The 15,134-nt window shown below is 40.3% G+C and overlaps 1 protein-coding gene and 1 long non-coding RNA gene across 3 annotated transcripts in view; both read right to left on the minus strand.

Moving 5' to 3' along the window:
* The window catches only part of LOC106948931 (uncharacterized), a 143,691-nt gene extending 136,713 nt beyond the window's left edge, over positions 1 to 6,978 (minus strand). For both annotated transcript variants that reach the window (XR_001425290.1, XR_001425289.1), the window contains exons 1-2: positions 6,891 to 6,978; positions 4,029 to 4,252 (exon numbers count right to left, since the gene is read on the minus strand). This is a non-coding gene — a long non-coding RNA (uncharacterized LOC106948931). The remainder of the gene's footprint in view (positions 1 to 4,028; positions 4,253 to 6,890) is intronic.
* A 2,612-nt stretch (positions 6,979 to 9,590) lies between these two features.
* The window catches only part of brd1a (bromodomain containing 1a), a 17,303-nt gene continuing 11,759 nt past the window's right edge, over positions 9,591 to 15,134 (minus strand). Inside the window, exons 8-13 of the mRNA XM_015034830.1 lie at positions 13,769 to 14,344; positions 13,477 to 13,618; positions 13,201 to 13,334; positions 11,930 to 12,039; positions 11,418 to 11,572; positions 9,591 to 10,368 (exon numbers count right to left, since the gene is read on the minus strand). Of these exons, the coding sequence (XP_014890316.1) occupies positions 10,185 to 10,368; positions 11,418 to 11,572; positions 11,930 to 12,039; positions 13,201 to 13,334; positions 13,477 to 13,618; positions 13,769 to 14,344 (1,301 nt within the window). The 3' untranslated portion in view covers positions 9,591 to 10,184. The remainder of the gene's footprint in view (positions 10,369 to 11,417; positions 11,573 to 11,929; positions 12,040 to 13,200; positions 13,335 to 13,476; positions 13,619 to 13,768; positions 14,345 to 15,134) is intronic.

The raw sequence follows: 15,134 nt of genomic DNA on the forward strand, positions 1-15,134 counted from the left end.
TTTCTACTTGCATTTAATGAAAACATGCCAGATTTGAATATTACACCAGAACAGTAAATATATATAGAAATGCGGCATTGATGAAAGGGATGTTTTATGTATGCTTAAAGGTCATCATTTTCATATTAATGAATTACAAATCTGCACCATATAGAGAGTTATTTCAAGTCATTTTGTGACCTCTTTCGATCCCTTCCTAGTCTCAAAACGCTGCTTTCTGAAGGCCTTAGACGACGTTTTGGATCTCACTGTGGAGTTTACTCTACTTCCACCAGTGTGGAGCGCAGCAAACTAAACATCTGAGGTTTAAACAGGGCAAACCTCCAGAAAAATGCTGACTAGCGATGTTCACATGTGCACCTGATGTCATTTCTCTTTGTGTAATTTTAGCCATTTATGTGGGAATAAACGTGGAGGTGTTCGCATTTGTTCGTCGCCGAAAATGACCAGCTTCTTGCATTTAAAAAAAATAAATCTGATTTTGTGTTTTATATTGCTTGATTTGATCACTGTAAACCCATGGTTGTAGCGTGGCAAAAAAAATAACAAAAAAAGGGCTGCGAAAACTTTTCAAAGGCACAACCCGTGGCCCCGATCTTTCATCCCCACTGTGTACAACCAGTATGCGCCGTGCTCAGCCAAATAAATGCATATGCTTAATCTCTCTTCACTTTCAGCAGACAGGAAAATTACATGCTGTTCCACTCGCAGCTTGACTTCATTGCGGCTGCAGTGGAAGCGACAGTTAGCCTATTTACTTTTATTCTGGACTTGTGCTAATTATCTTAACTACACAAGTAATTATCTTCCACATCAAAGGGCTTCGCTCCGAGCCCTGCTGATCCCCTCCCTCCGTCTCTCACTCCCAAACAACCGGCCTGCCTGGCCCCCCGACACACGCCGTCGCCATCATCACATTTCCCGAGCCAGCTGAATCATGATATTAGTGGATAATTAGCCGATCGCCTGACTGGGTTTGATTGGGGAGGGGAGGAGGCAACATGTGATGAAGCGAACCGTCTGGCAACGGAGCTGCCAAATTTTGAGAGATCACGGAACCGAGACTGAAGAGAGATCTCGCATGTTTTTACCTGCACGGATCATCTGGAAATAAATGACATCTGCAGGGATTGTTGTTTGTTTTTCGCTATTTGGTCGTAGCTGTGTAGATCAATGAGTTTGGTTTTTTTTAACTGAAGCCTTAAAGGAATGAATGTATGGTACAAAAAAAAGAGAAATAGGAATGTAGAGCTCATATTTGTGTGCGTTTGATTTTTACTCACATTATCTGCCTTGTCTGTCAATACCTCTGGGCTACAGACAATAATCAGGTCATCTGGCGCCAGGCACAGATCCTTCATTAACAGTATAACTGTAATCTCTGCAGAAAACATGCGACTGCTGGGGGAAAATTTAAATGAAGAGTATTTAAATTCCTTTGAAGTTGTTTGTTTTGCTCACCTTGGAAACACGCTATTTCTACTTCTCTTCTGCGGTGCGGAGTAAACGCACCCCATAAATATTTATCCACCTTGAGCCCGTGCTATTCTGGCCCGGTGTTTTCGACATGGCCACTGGAGATTGGGCCTATCAGGACCCGCCGACGAGAGAGGGGAGAAAGAAGAGAGGAAGAACAAAACAAAAAGAAGGGAAAAAAAAGAGCAAAAGAAGAAAGCTTGAAGGAGAGAAGTGGTGCTGGAGAATATTTTTGTGCAGGTCCCAAAATGGAAAGTGGAGGGTTTGTGAAATGTTTAATGCAGAAGAATGGTTGCACGGTTCAGAGTCTGTTTCCTTTACAAGTCACCTCACACGCTCATGAAACTTCACTCATACAAGTCTAGGCGCTGCATTTCTTTGTGTGTGTGTGTGTGTGTGTGTGTGTGTGTCTGTGTGAGTTTTGGTGCTCAGAGGAAGCTCTTTGAAGCTTCAGACTCCAAGGGAAAAAGACCTGGTGATTCAGTCCAAATAAACCTTCCAAATGTATGAACACCTCCATAAAATTTTCTAATTTTTTCTTTGATTGTTGGCATTTTATGTACTAGAGCATCACAAAGTAGTGTGCAGTTGTGAAGTGGGAGGAACAATCAGACGTTGCTGTTAAACATTCATGCAAAAAAATCTATATAAAGGTTGAAAACTATCTGAACTTCCACCTAAAACATGGTGTTGGCAGCATTGTGCTGTGGGAGTTGCCTTTTTTAATCTCCATTTCTTTCTCATTAGCTTCCAGACATCTTTTGCAAATTTTCCAACGGACTCGTATTAATTTTAAGGAAATATTTTCTGCCCCTAAAATCACATCCACATTCAATTGTATTCACTGTAATTAAAATGTTGTTTGTTAGAAAATGAGGAATCTCTTCACTCACTGTCCTGAGGTTTTATTTCACACTTAACCTTTTAACATTTTATAATATTTCGACCTCAAACTCCAGTGTATTTGTTTTTATGTTAGACCTACACAAACTGGTGCACAAAGTGGAAGAATGGTTTGGGAAATGTTTTCACAAATTCAAAGTTGGGAACAAAACAAAGATAAAAAGTGTGCACATTTAAATAAAACCCACTTCAACCAAATCTCTCTCTCTACCACAAAACTGTCAGTAGCATGATGCTGTTCAGAAGCTTTTCTTTGGTGGGAAAAACTAAGTTGCTCAGAGATGATGGGGAAACTGGGTGAAGCTAAATGCAGGGTTGATCTTCCAGAAACAAAATCCCAAACATAAAGCAAAAAACTACTTTTCTCAAACCAACCTGACTGAGCTTGAGGCTATTTTGCAAAAAAAGAACAAGTACTGTATTTTCCATACTATAAGGCGAACCTAAAAACCTTCAATTTCCTCAAAAGCCGACAGTGCGCCTTATAATCCGGTGCGCCGGACCAATATTGAGCCACAACAGGTCTAGCAACTACGGCAAGCAGCCGCTGACTTCATTTTCGCCCGTAGAAGAAGCAGCGCGCAGATAGTTGTCAGAACGCTGGTTTGTTTATAAAGTTTGACTGACCTATCTACCTACCGAACATCTATAATCAGGTCGTCTGCAGGTCATTTAGCACCACGTTCTCGACCAACATGCTGTGCGCGAACAGAGAAGGGTGACCATCGTCCAGCCACGCCCCGGCCCAGTCGCGTAAGGCTCTCCTTGCCGACCGGAGTCGCTTTAGACATTCATCCGGGGTGCTTCAACTACAGTTACCAAAGGACCAGCTCCTATTCATTTAAAGCCGGGGGGTGGGGGAAAGAGAGACAGAGCAGCGTGTCAGTTAGTCTGTGTTACCCAGGAAGTGGTTGGGCTCAATATCTCAACACCAACACCGTGAGTGAAACAATGACTGGGGCAGCTTACTATATAAAGTACTTGGGGATCACTTCTTTATTATTATACATCCACATTTGTAGAGTACGGAACAAATCGGTACTTTAAGCGACGGGTGCAACCCTAACTGTGGCGTCCATTTATGCGCCTTATACTGTATATGAAAAAAGTTTTAAAATAGGCCATTCATTTAAGGTGCGCCTTATAGTGCGGAAAATACGGTAATTAAAATCAAACCTAAAGGTGTGTTTATGGACTTTCGTCTCAACTCTGACGCTTTTCAAGTCAAAATTAAAGCAAAAGCTTTAAGAATTAGATATCTACAATATTTTCAAACTGTTTAAATCAATATAACTTTATTTCAGGTTATACTTGAAAGCAGTTCTGACATCTCAGATTTGCTGTATTTTAAATAGCTGTTGCAAGACGAACCAATTTCTAACTATTGTATGCAGTTTAGTTAGACATGTTAGGTATGAGCAGGTTCAACAGTAGATACTTTCCAGTAGCTGTTTCCTTGCAGTTTTATCTCAACACTGGGCTAATTCAAAAAAGTACTGCAAGTATTTAAATATATAGCAACAAATATATTCAAATATCCAACAAAGATTGAGTGCTTCTGTTGAACTGATCTTATTGGGAGAGTTAACAGAAGTTGGTACTGAAACTGCTTTGGCTGGATATTTTTTTTTTTAGGAATCTTTCCTTACCTGCAGTCATCTGCCATTATCATCCAGGCTGAGCTCATCATGATGCCAGGCTGACCACTGCTTCCTTTTGTTCATCTCCAATGTACTGGAAGTATTGATTTGACCTCTCCTGGTGTTCCTGCCATTTGCTCTGGTTGTTTCCGCTGCCACAGAGCGGTCCAGGTTAGCTGGCGGTGGGAACTCCTCTGTGCTAATGGCTAACTTGAATCAAACTCCAGACATTTCTGATAAAATAAAAAATATAAATAAGGCATCGAATGAAACACAGTTTAGTCAATATTTAAAAGGACAAATGTTACTTTAGAATCTCATCAAAAATGTTGCCACATAATCAGAATTAAAAAATACTTTTGTGATCCCTAAAGGTAAATTATATGTTGTAATTCATATTATTCAAGGTTCTGCAGAGTAGATGCTGACCTCCTGTAGCAGTCTGTATTACAGTGAATCTGAAGAAGCTCTGTTTTTCCTATGACACTCATAAACATAACGCTCAGGGTTGTTTGTAATTTTACTGTTTTATGTAAAGTGACAGATTTGCAAAGTCTAGAATTGCACAGAAAACCCATAAATTGTGAAATCTGCAAACTGAAACAGCATTTTTTTTTCTTAAAAATTATTCCTGCATGTCTGATTCTCTTTGAATAAAGCACTTTGATTTCTAAAAAGTCATAACATTGAAGCAAATGTCCTTCAAAAGAGCCCATATCTAACATGTTCACATCTTTTCACATGATCAATACAAACTTAAATGCATTTTATTGCAGTTTTATCTGATTGACCAACATAAAATTGCACATAGCTCTAAAGTATATGGAAAATTATAGTTTTGATCATTCTTACATTAAAAAAGTCCTGAAAACCAGAGTGCTTACATGCAGTCATCACCTTCAATCAACACAATGACCTACTTAAGTAATAGGACAGGTAGTAGTTTTATAAATACACAAACATTTCTCCATTTCTAGAAAAAAACAAATGGTAAATTCCATGTTTTTCCAGAGTTTTCAGACAGTGTTCGAAGTCATCGTTACAACAAACCATATTCATGTGTCAGAATGGCTCCATTTGTGATGAGAATTTGTGACGAGCCTTAAAAATAAATTTACAAAACAGATGCTTACCATGTAGTCGGACTGAGCTGAAGGCATTTTTTTGTTTTTTAAATGAGTGGGCAATGGACTCCGTCACCAGACTAATTTCTGTTAATGTCCTTCCAATTTACAACTGTGCCCCACTTCGTCTTACTCCGTCACATAAAATGTAGAGAAACTCCGCTAAAGTTTGTGGCTGTAAGCATGACGAGACGCAAGAAAAGCTGAAGCGGTGTGAAAACTTTTCGCGAGCGCAGCCAAGCAAACGTCAAGACAGCGGCACACTTTGTGCATGAACTTGCGTGGCTGCTCATGCCTCATACTGACAGCGGCCCTGTGTGGGAGCATGACACTTTCCTCCCCTGAACTCTGGCGACGCCTCTGCCAAAGGTGGGCTGGATTATACATCCAGAACCGCGTCACACACAAACACACACACATCTGGAAACCACAGGCTTCCACAACACTGCAGCTCTCCACCTGGATGTTATTGGCGCCTGCCGCACCCTAATGAGCCCACCTCAGCTCAGTCAAAGTCATCTGATGACACTGATGTGGGGAGATTGATATTCACGCTTGACTCGCCGTCCTCTCCGCTCAACTGCGATGTTTACCTCCCCACACAATTAGTATCTGTTGAAGACAGACGAGAGAGGGATGGAGACATGCTCCTCTGTTGCTGCTGTTTGTGCGACCACATTAGCTCCAATTGTTTATGAAGATGGGAGATGTCTTTTAACGTGTCTTGAAGGTGGCTTTCCATATCACAGGGGCCCCCCACCCATTACTGGCTCATTTAATCCTCATAAAGCGGGTTTACCTCTCTGAATGTCAGAAGCAGCAAATGACTAAAGCTGCGTCGGGCTTAAGTAAAATGCATATTTCAACAGATAGCTGCAGAATTTGCATCAGAGGCAAACCCGGCTTTGGCTTGTGAGGTTGCGCATCATCGATGGTGGTGAGGGGGCTTGTGGAGTTAACTCCAGGAGCGAGGCCCTGCAGGTTCAAAGCCTGCCCACACAGCAGCACCGTATACACTCCTGTTAACTTTCACCTGATCATTAGCATATAAACACTTAAAGCAGTTACAGAGGACAGCTGTGTGCTCACTCTGTGAAGGAGGAGATGGCCAGCCTCTGGCATAAACAAGGTTTTGGCTGGTGTGAAGGAGGACCACAACCAAAACCAGAAAGCTGTGTCTTCCAACTTGATATAGCAACAATTCGCATTCTTCCCAATTTGACTCTTTGCCGTTTCAGTACAGTTTATATGCTGATTTTTAATTCCCCAATTGTAAGAAGAAGAAAAAAAGTGGCTCTGGCTGAAAAGAGCAGGTGGACATGCAGGTCTGCTGGGTTTGTGAACGATGCGGGAAGCATTTTTTTTATGTAGAACCACAGCGACCCTCTCAGGACAGGACCGTAATTGCAGCCTCTTCTGTTCGAAGAGATAAGCTAATGGCAAATATGTCTTTGTTAGCCAAAACAATAAGAACCTCGCGCAGTTTCTAAATTCAAACTTCACAATTATGATTCATTGCAGTCCAGATAACACATTTATTCAACTTTACCTGTTTTCTATACGTCTTTATGAAGGTTTGTTTCTATGTTTTTCAAATGTTGATACAAAATGTTGGGTTTTAGCTAACATTTGCGCTAGAAAAGCTTTTTTCCTCGGTCAAAATTCACATATCTTAATTATAAGTGCATAAGCTAACAAAAAAATTAACCAACACAGCTTAAATTTAAATGAGTTCACAATTAGCTACCTGTTGGTTTCTTGCTGCTCTAAATAGACTCCTTCTTATTGTCGGTGCGTCTCTGTTCCAGCACACCTGACACAGGTGATTGTTTGTCCTCTGGCTTGCCGTAGGGTGCTCGTTAATCAGCCATTCATTTAAATCAGGTGTGCAGCAGCAGATTTTTCAATATATTAAAATAACATGAAACTGAGAATATTTCCAGGTCGTTTTTTAAGTTTCTAAAAATTGGTCTGAATTGGTAATTACTAGCAATTGAGCTATGAAAAAGTTGCATTTTTCATTTGTTACTTTGTAAAAAAAAAAAAAAAAAAAAAAAAAAAAAAACATTAATTTTGCCAGCCATGATCGGCGTTTTCTGTCGAAATTCCACTCTAAATATCCAAATAAAAGATGTTTTTAAAAGTATAAGCCAGTTTCTGGGAAGATAAAATGACTGTAAACATAATTTTGTTAGCTATAACAGAAAAAAGTTGATAAACTCCCCCCCCCACCACCCAAACTTAACTCAATTTTGTTGTGTATACAAGTGTAACATTAAATTATGGCATCTATTATTAATCACCCCAAAGCCCCAGAAGTTTTTAGTCTATTTTTTAGCATAATGACTCATTTTCAACCAGAGATGAGAACAATTGATCAAGGACGGTGATATTCCAGCACAAAATCTCTTGAAAGTCCTCAGACACATTGTAATACCTTAGATATGAGACTAAATTCAAAAGCACAGTCATCCATGACAGTAAAAAAAAAGGATAATTTAACTTTCTAGAGTTCTATTACAAAAGGAAAAAGGTTATAAACAAAGACTCCAGCAGCTCCTTTATTAATTGAAGGTCTAAGCTGAATTAATGTTTCCAAAACAAAATAGTGTGTTTTGAGACTTCTTTTTTTTTCTTATCCAAGCACAGTTAAGTCATGTTTTTTGGCTCAATTTGCACTGGGAAATATTCCTTTTTTGCTCAAAATACTCAAAAACGTGAAACATGTGTTTTTACATTACAATGTGACTTAACAGAAACTTTAACAAAATTCAGACTTTATAGTTCAGTTTCATTGCGTTCCAGAACAAATTTAACTTTCCTTGATTTTTGTGTCTTAATAGCCAACTTGCAATTTTGACTTCCTGGAACTGTAAAGCAAACTTTTCATGTATTTAAATCAAACAGATTTAATCTGGTAGATCAAATCTACCATTTTTTTTAACATATCCCACATTTGTGTAACTGCTTTCTTTGCATACACTTATTGAACTTGGGTAACTTATTCTTCTCGGAGGGTTGTCGAAGTTATAATAAACTTGCCAACAGCTGCACTATAAAAACAGAAGTCATGCATTTATTTCAAATATTTTCACTCTTATCCAAGTTTTATGTATTGTGCGACAACTGGGATTTAAATTTAGCCTTCAGCGTTTTTGCATTTCAGCTAAGAATGTAAAATATTAACGCATAATTACATTTTTTTATCATTCCTACATCAGTTACAAATCTATTTAGTTTGTCAGAAGAGACATAAAATAAGCTTTTGATTTCTTAATATCAGAAACACAAATGCAGCCTTGAGTGTTTACTTTTAAGCAAAACGCAAAGTATCAACCGTACTGAAATGGACATTAAAAATCACTTTCACTTTGTTTATTTTGTATTTTTATTGTTCTTTTGCTACAAAAAAAGTCCCAGCAATATTCTGTATGCCCCGCCCATTAAAAATAACACTACAGTAAAGTACAAAATGAAGTATATCAAAACTACCCGGTGCTACCCAGAAAAAAATAGACAATCATATAAAAAGAAAAAAAAACAGAAGGAAGAAATGTCCCAAGTCTACAGCTACAAAAGTTAGAAAAGGGTTACGTTAAAAAAGGCAGATATTCACCACAGAATGTGTCACTTCACAATCACTCTGCATGTCTTTCTTCACATATAAAGTAATGCAAATACTTTACAATAAGTTAACAGAGGCACATCCTTTTACAATAGCAAAGCAACCGTCAAAATTTTTACCTTAAAGAAAAAGAAAGGAACAAAAAAAGAAAACACACACAGTTGACTTTTTTTTTCTTTTTTTGGCAACAATTTCTCTGAAAAAGAAAAAAAAATGAAAAATCCCACGACAAAAAAAAAAAAATCATCTGGGTAGCAACATTTTTGGTTTCTTTAGAACAAAATGTTCCGTGTTTACGACAGACTATGAGCTTTAGTCGCACACCGAGAGTCCCAAAGTGGTGCAATCCGATGCAAAATAATTTGTGAAATACGCATTTGTGTCCACAGATATGTTTCAGACCATAAAACATAAACGTATCACGGATCAGTTCATCGTGGGATTGAATTAATCTCATGAAACGGGCCTCGACGTTGACGGATCAAATCCATTTATGATGTGCCGCGACAAGAAATTGATTTATCTATTGAAAAGTCATTTCTGCAGTTTCAGAATGACTTTTAATCACTGAAATATTAACATATCAAAGTGTATGCTTCGTTTGTTTTCGTTTGTCTGTCCAATGCTTATTTAACAACTTATTTACGTACTGAATTGAGCTTTTGGCCCCCCAACAGAGACAAACATACAGCATACAATGTATTCAAATATAAATACTGTATTTATATGAACAAAAATATACCAAAATTATTTTCATACAAAAAAATAAAATAAAATGGAAGTTTACAATATAATAACTTAGACAAAAACAAGGCTTTTAGAGTTTTTTGTTCTTTTTCTTTTTTAAACAAGACACTTGAGCCCTAACTTTCTATTATTTTCGATCATTCAAGCAAAACTTAATACTAAAAAAAGAAGAAAGAAAAAAACAACTGTACAGTACCAATGGCATGTTCAACAAATAAAAAATAAGTTAGTGTCAGGCAACTGTACAGGTTATTTACAGTTTAAATACAAAAGAAAGCAACAGACTTAAAAACTGTGGGAATGACGTAAGCTTAATAGGTTTTTATTCAAATTAACGGGATTCTGTAAGGCAACCAAAACAAACCACATCAGCTGTTCACAACAACAACGACAAAAAAAAAAAAATGGCAGTGGAGGTGTTTGGATTGAGAGTGGAGGAGGGTGGGGAGAAAAACGCCTCCACCTTGGCACAGTCACGAGGCTGAAAGAAAGGGCGGAGAGGAGGGTGAGGAAAGACGGACACATTCATTTCTGACACCACCTGTTACAGCAGGTGCCCAGTAAACATCGAAGTCTCCCGCAGAGACAGAAGGAGGGGAATGAGGAGTGAGTGTGTGTGTGGGTTTGTGGGGAGGAGCTTTTTTGTTTTTTGGTTAGTGGTCTTGTTCCTCAGTCGACGTCGCTGAGGTCGCTGACTTGCTCGTCCTGCACCAGGCTCAGGTGGTTCATGGCGCGGCTGAAGGCGATCTGGACCGCCTTGCGGATGCTGGACGTCCGGCCTTCCATCAGCTTGATCTTGTCGATGGTTTTGTCAATGCCAAGAGGAACCATCTTGGACCTGGGAAGCCACTGCCTGGAGATCCCAATGCTCACAATTATTGTTTTTTCTCCCCCCCACCAAATCACATTTGCAGTAATGATTGAGGGTCTAAGAATATTCAGAGACTTTCTGTTTCAGTACGGTGTAAATCAGGAGAGTTCAAAAGTTTTGCCATGTTGCGCAAACATACTCAGGCCATGAAGAGGAAGAAAAAAAAATCTCAAAACAAAGCAAAGCTTTTTGTTTGATCCAAAATGTAAAAATAGATTTTGCACGTTTGCTGTATTAAAAGAAAGTAATCAAGTTTTCAAATTCTCCTTGGTTACGTTGAACAGATTTATTCTCTTATAAAAACAGGGTTTTGGTCAATTTCTTTCAAAATCTTTGCTGTATTTAGCCAAATGTAATAAATTAAATAAATGCTGGTTTGGGTGCAGAAATCTTGCTTACAATTTTCCAACTGAACATTTACCTTAGCCACTGTGGGAAACAGCCAACATGCTATTTAAAGAATAGTAGATTTGTGTTGATCTTTCTGTCACGATTCATAGAAATTAATCCATCAGTGGTATCTAGGGGTTTCCATAGCAACAATTAAATGCTAGCTGCATCCCAACTGGTTGTTTGGGAGTAATGCTAGAAAGTAAAATAAAAAGTTCTAGAAAGCTTTGGCAACTAAATAAATAAATAAATAAATAAATAAATAAATAAATAAGATTGTTAAAAATAGAAATGGAAAAACTGAATATAGATAGGTTAATAGGTTGCATTTTCCTCAATTTTTTCCAGCAGAAGACAAATTTACTCTGAAGGCGTTCTACACAACCTCCACCGGTGCTCGGCGGTAATTGTGGCGCGTGCTGCACGTCTGAAATTGCCCGGCATCCTTTCGCAATATTTTAATGGGAGTCGAGGTGAAAATATCAAGTGCCTCTCGAGGCGAGAGCCATTTGTTTTCTCCTGACAACTGATGCTCCGCAGCCAGAGGAGAATAATGATCAGCTGACGGCGAGGTTGACAGGTTTACCCTTGTAGGAGCCGACGTCGGCCTAAATCACTCAGACGAACAGGGCGGCACTCACCAGCTGCGCTTGTTGTCGAAGAAGAGGACGAGGTGGAGCTTCTCCTCTGCCTTGTACTGCATCTGCTCTCCGATTCGGAGCACGTCCATGGGGGGGATGGGGATGGACACCCCGTTGTGTTGGCAGCCGACGCGTGGCATGTGGGGGTCGATGATCTGCCACGCAGCAGATGCAGTGGAGGGCAGGGGTGGGGGGCAGAGATTGGGAGACAGAGCCGAAACTGTTAACACAAACAATCCTATGCACACTGCTAGCTTAAACCAGTGGGGTTCCTTGTTGATTTTGTATGATTGTCACTTGTTAATAAAGCTTACATTAAAAAAAAAACAAAAAAAACAATTGGATTTCTTTCAAGGCAAACGTCAAATAGTTGATCTAGAGTGCCATCTAGTGGACAAACAGTCTCAATTTCTTCCAACTTCAGGAAGACGGTTACAATTTGGCTTCAGTGAGTCCTGAAAGTGAAGGTGACATTTAAACAGGATAATAGCAATAAAAAAAATAAAACTCACCAAAGCAGGGTAGGAAGGGTAGCCGCTGCATTTGGCCCAGACTAGCTTCAAAGGTTCCAGGGCAACAGTTGCAGCACTAGCCGGCATCCAGATATTGCTGTTGCCGACCTCTATGGAAGCGGGAACGACACCAGAGAAGTTGAGACAGACAGAGAGAGAGAGAGAGAGAGAGAGAGAGACGCGTTCTCAAAGCTGTTAGTGGAAAATTAGCTTTATTTCGTATTTTCCGCACTATAAGGGACGCCGGATTACAAAGCGCACTTTCAATGAACGGCCTATTTTAAAACTTTTTTCATATATAAGGCGCACCGCATTATAAGGCGCACTGTCGGCTTTTGAGGATTTGAAGGTGTTTAGGTGCGCCTTATGGTGCGGAAAATACGGTACAGCGAGGGGCAGATGCTTAATTTAGCCAGGAGTTTTTAAGTACTTAATTTGCCAAATGTGAGATTGAGACGAAGGTAAGATGATGGTGGGGGGACGTCCAGATGCAGACTGGTTTGATTGCGGTGGCAGGCGGGGAAATAAATAAATTAGCGGTCACTGCCAACACTCAAAAGCCCCTGGCTTGTAGCGGATGCTCATTTCCAAATTTGTTTTTTTTGGGGGGGGGGGGGTTTAGGCATGAATTGAAACCAGATGTCTGCAGGTTTTATTATATTAAGTCTGAAGAATATTAAGATAATTCAACAATATCTGCAGACATCAGGGATGCTGCTAATCTATTTAGTCCAATAAGCGCCTTGGCCTCACAAAAACATTCATTCTCCTTGAACTTTTCCTTTTGTCACATTAGAAGTAAAACCTCCAGTGATTTTTTTATGAAGTACTAAAAACAAAGTAGTGCATAACTTTGAAGCACAATGAAAAGGATGTTTGCTTGGTTTATTTTGCATTATTTGAGAGAAACATGGTGCGCATCTTTACTCCTTCCTTCTATTTTCATGTGAGGTACCCCAAGGCTCCATTTTCGGCCAACTTCTTTTTCTGACAATAACTATAGCCAGAGCTCCACTGAAATGGGTTAGATCAAAGTATATTTAGTTTAAAAAAAAGAAGGCCTAGTCAAAGCCAACAGTTTCATTTGTAGTCCAAACATGACAAAACAACATGAAAAAGTTCAAGGGGGTAATCAATCCAATGAATAAGAAACATTCAAGGTATTATTCATCATAATTTTATAATTTGTATTACCTTCTCTGAAAAACAGCAACCATGTATTAAAGGTACATTTCAGAAACTTTACCAAGCTGCCTTTGACCAGTATTTACCTGCAGCAATTCTAGCAGCTTTGGCAAAGTTCCCCGATTCAATGCAGGCGATGAGTTCACTCTTATCATCCACAGTGTTTCTTCGGACTAAAGCTGGTTTCCCCTTTCCACATTTTGGAAGACTGAGAATGGTGCTGTGAGCAAAATGTACACACACAAACACACGCACATCAAAACAACCTTACTTGGACAAAGCCTTTGGATAAACAGCTGTAACTAAAACATAAGGGTGAGCCTCAAAGGTTTGCCTCTCGTCTGTGTGTCTGGCCGCCTGACCTGGCGCTTCCCTGTAGACTGCTGCATGAAGATATGGAGGACTCGGAGGCACAGCGCCGTCGCGGCTCCACCGCTCTGCTGGTCCGCCGTGTTTTTTCTACTTCTTTCTCCTCGTCCAGCTCCAGGAAACCTCTCGACAGGCCTGCGAGGAGCCAGAAGACAGAACAGCACTCTCTATATCTGACAACTAGATGGTAATATCCTGGTAAGCCAAGAAGAAAGTTTTGGCCTGCGGTCCAGCAGATTCCTTACTGAATTCTTCACCAATAATAGTTCCTAAGGATGTCTTTACCTGTGTCGAGTCTTTTCCCCGGAGACGCCCCCTCCTCTGTGTGTTCAGTCTCCTCTTCCTCCACCTCCCTGCATCTGCTGCCACTGCGCTTCCTCTTCTTGCTGTGAAGCAACGTCTCCAGCCGCGGTATGACAACCGAGAGGAAAGATTTGGCGCCGAGCTGGGAGCCGTCCTTATTCTCCCCATCCTGCTCGCCTGACCCGCCGTCGGCCCCGTCGTCCTCCCTGTCTTCGCTCTCGGGCGGCCCGTGCGCTCCGGCCGCCTTCGACTTGCGGAACACGACGGCCGTCCGGTGGTTGGCCGTGCCCGTGGGCTCCGCGAAGGTGGGCGTGGCCAGCACGCTCACGTCGCCATCCAACAGGGCGCTCTGCAGGGAGTGGCCGTTGAGGCGTGGAGCCGAGGAGAGCAGCTCCGCCGCATCCCCGTCCAACCGCGGCCGCTTGCCGCGAGTCAGTTCCGCGCCATCCCGGGCGTCGTCGATCGGTTTGAGGGTGGGGGGTTCGGAGTCGGCGTCCGAGCGGAGGAGCGGGGGTAGAGCGTCCGGCGGCTCCAGTTTAGGAGGAAGAGACTTGTCTCCTGCGAAGGGGACATTATGGAAGGACAGCTGAGTGGAGGCAGAATCACCTCATCTCCGTCAATGGATTCTAATCAATTAAATGAACTTTCAGCTTGTGAAAAAAAAAAAAAAAATTTTTTTGAGTTTCCATTACTAAGAGTGAGGTCAGGCATTTTAATTTACAAAAAAAGTTAGAATATTGCAAGACTACCATCAGAAAATTACCAGAATAAAGTCGTAGCATTAGGAAAATTAACTAAGGAGCTATTTTGTGAGAACTCCTACATGACAGGACAAGCAGCAAAAAAAAAACAACAAAAAAAAAAGGAAAGTTGAGTATTTTGTGAAGCCAGACTTTGGCATAAGCTTTACAGTTAACGGTTTTAACACATCAGCGTCAAATCATGATCACTTGCAGGACATCGAAATGATTGAGCAAATGACAGAGTATTTAAAAAGAAAATAAATCACCCAGATGTTAGTCAGATCTTCATAACACACTGTTTTTTCTTTTTAAAACAACTTTGTTCTTGTAATTTTAATACGTTCTTGTAAAAACGCGTCTTTGTTTTGCCAGCATGATGACTGCTTTTTGTAATTCAACAAAAATTCTCACAGCCTGGCCCTAATACGATTCACAGGGATCATTTTTTTCCCCGTCACTTGCAATGTCGGTTTTAGAAAAGAAAGCAAGAAAAAAAAAAATCTGAAAAATCTAAAACAGGATCTGGTATGAAAAAAAAAAAAAAAAAAAAAAAGGAAATTTTTTTTAAAGCAAAAAACCCCTTTCCTAATCCCCCCCCTTTTTTT

This window comes from Poecilia latipinna, unplaced genomic scaffold (genome assembly GCF_001443285.1).
Source record: "Poecilia latipinna isolate Pla-1442-1.1 unplaced genomic scaffold, P_latipinna-1.0 Scaffold314, whole genome shotgun sequence".
In the NCBI taxonomy this organism is placed as follows: Eukaryota; Metazoa; Chordata; class Actinopteri; order Cyprinodontiformes; family Poeciliidae; genus Poecilia; species Poecilia latipinna.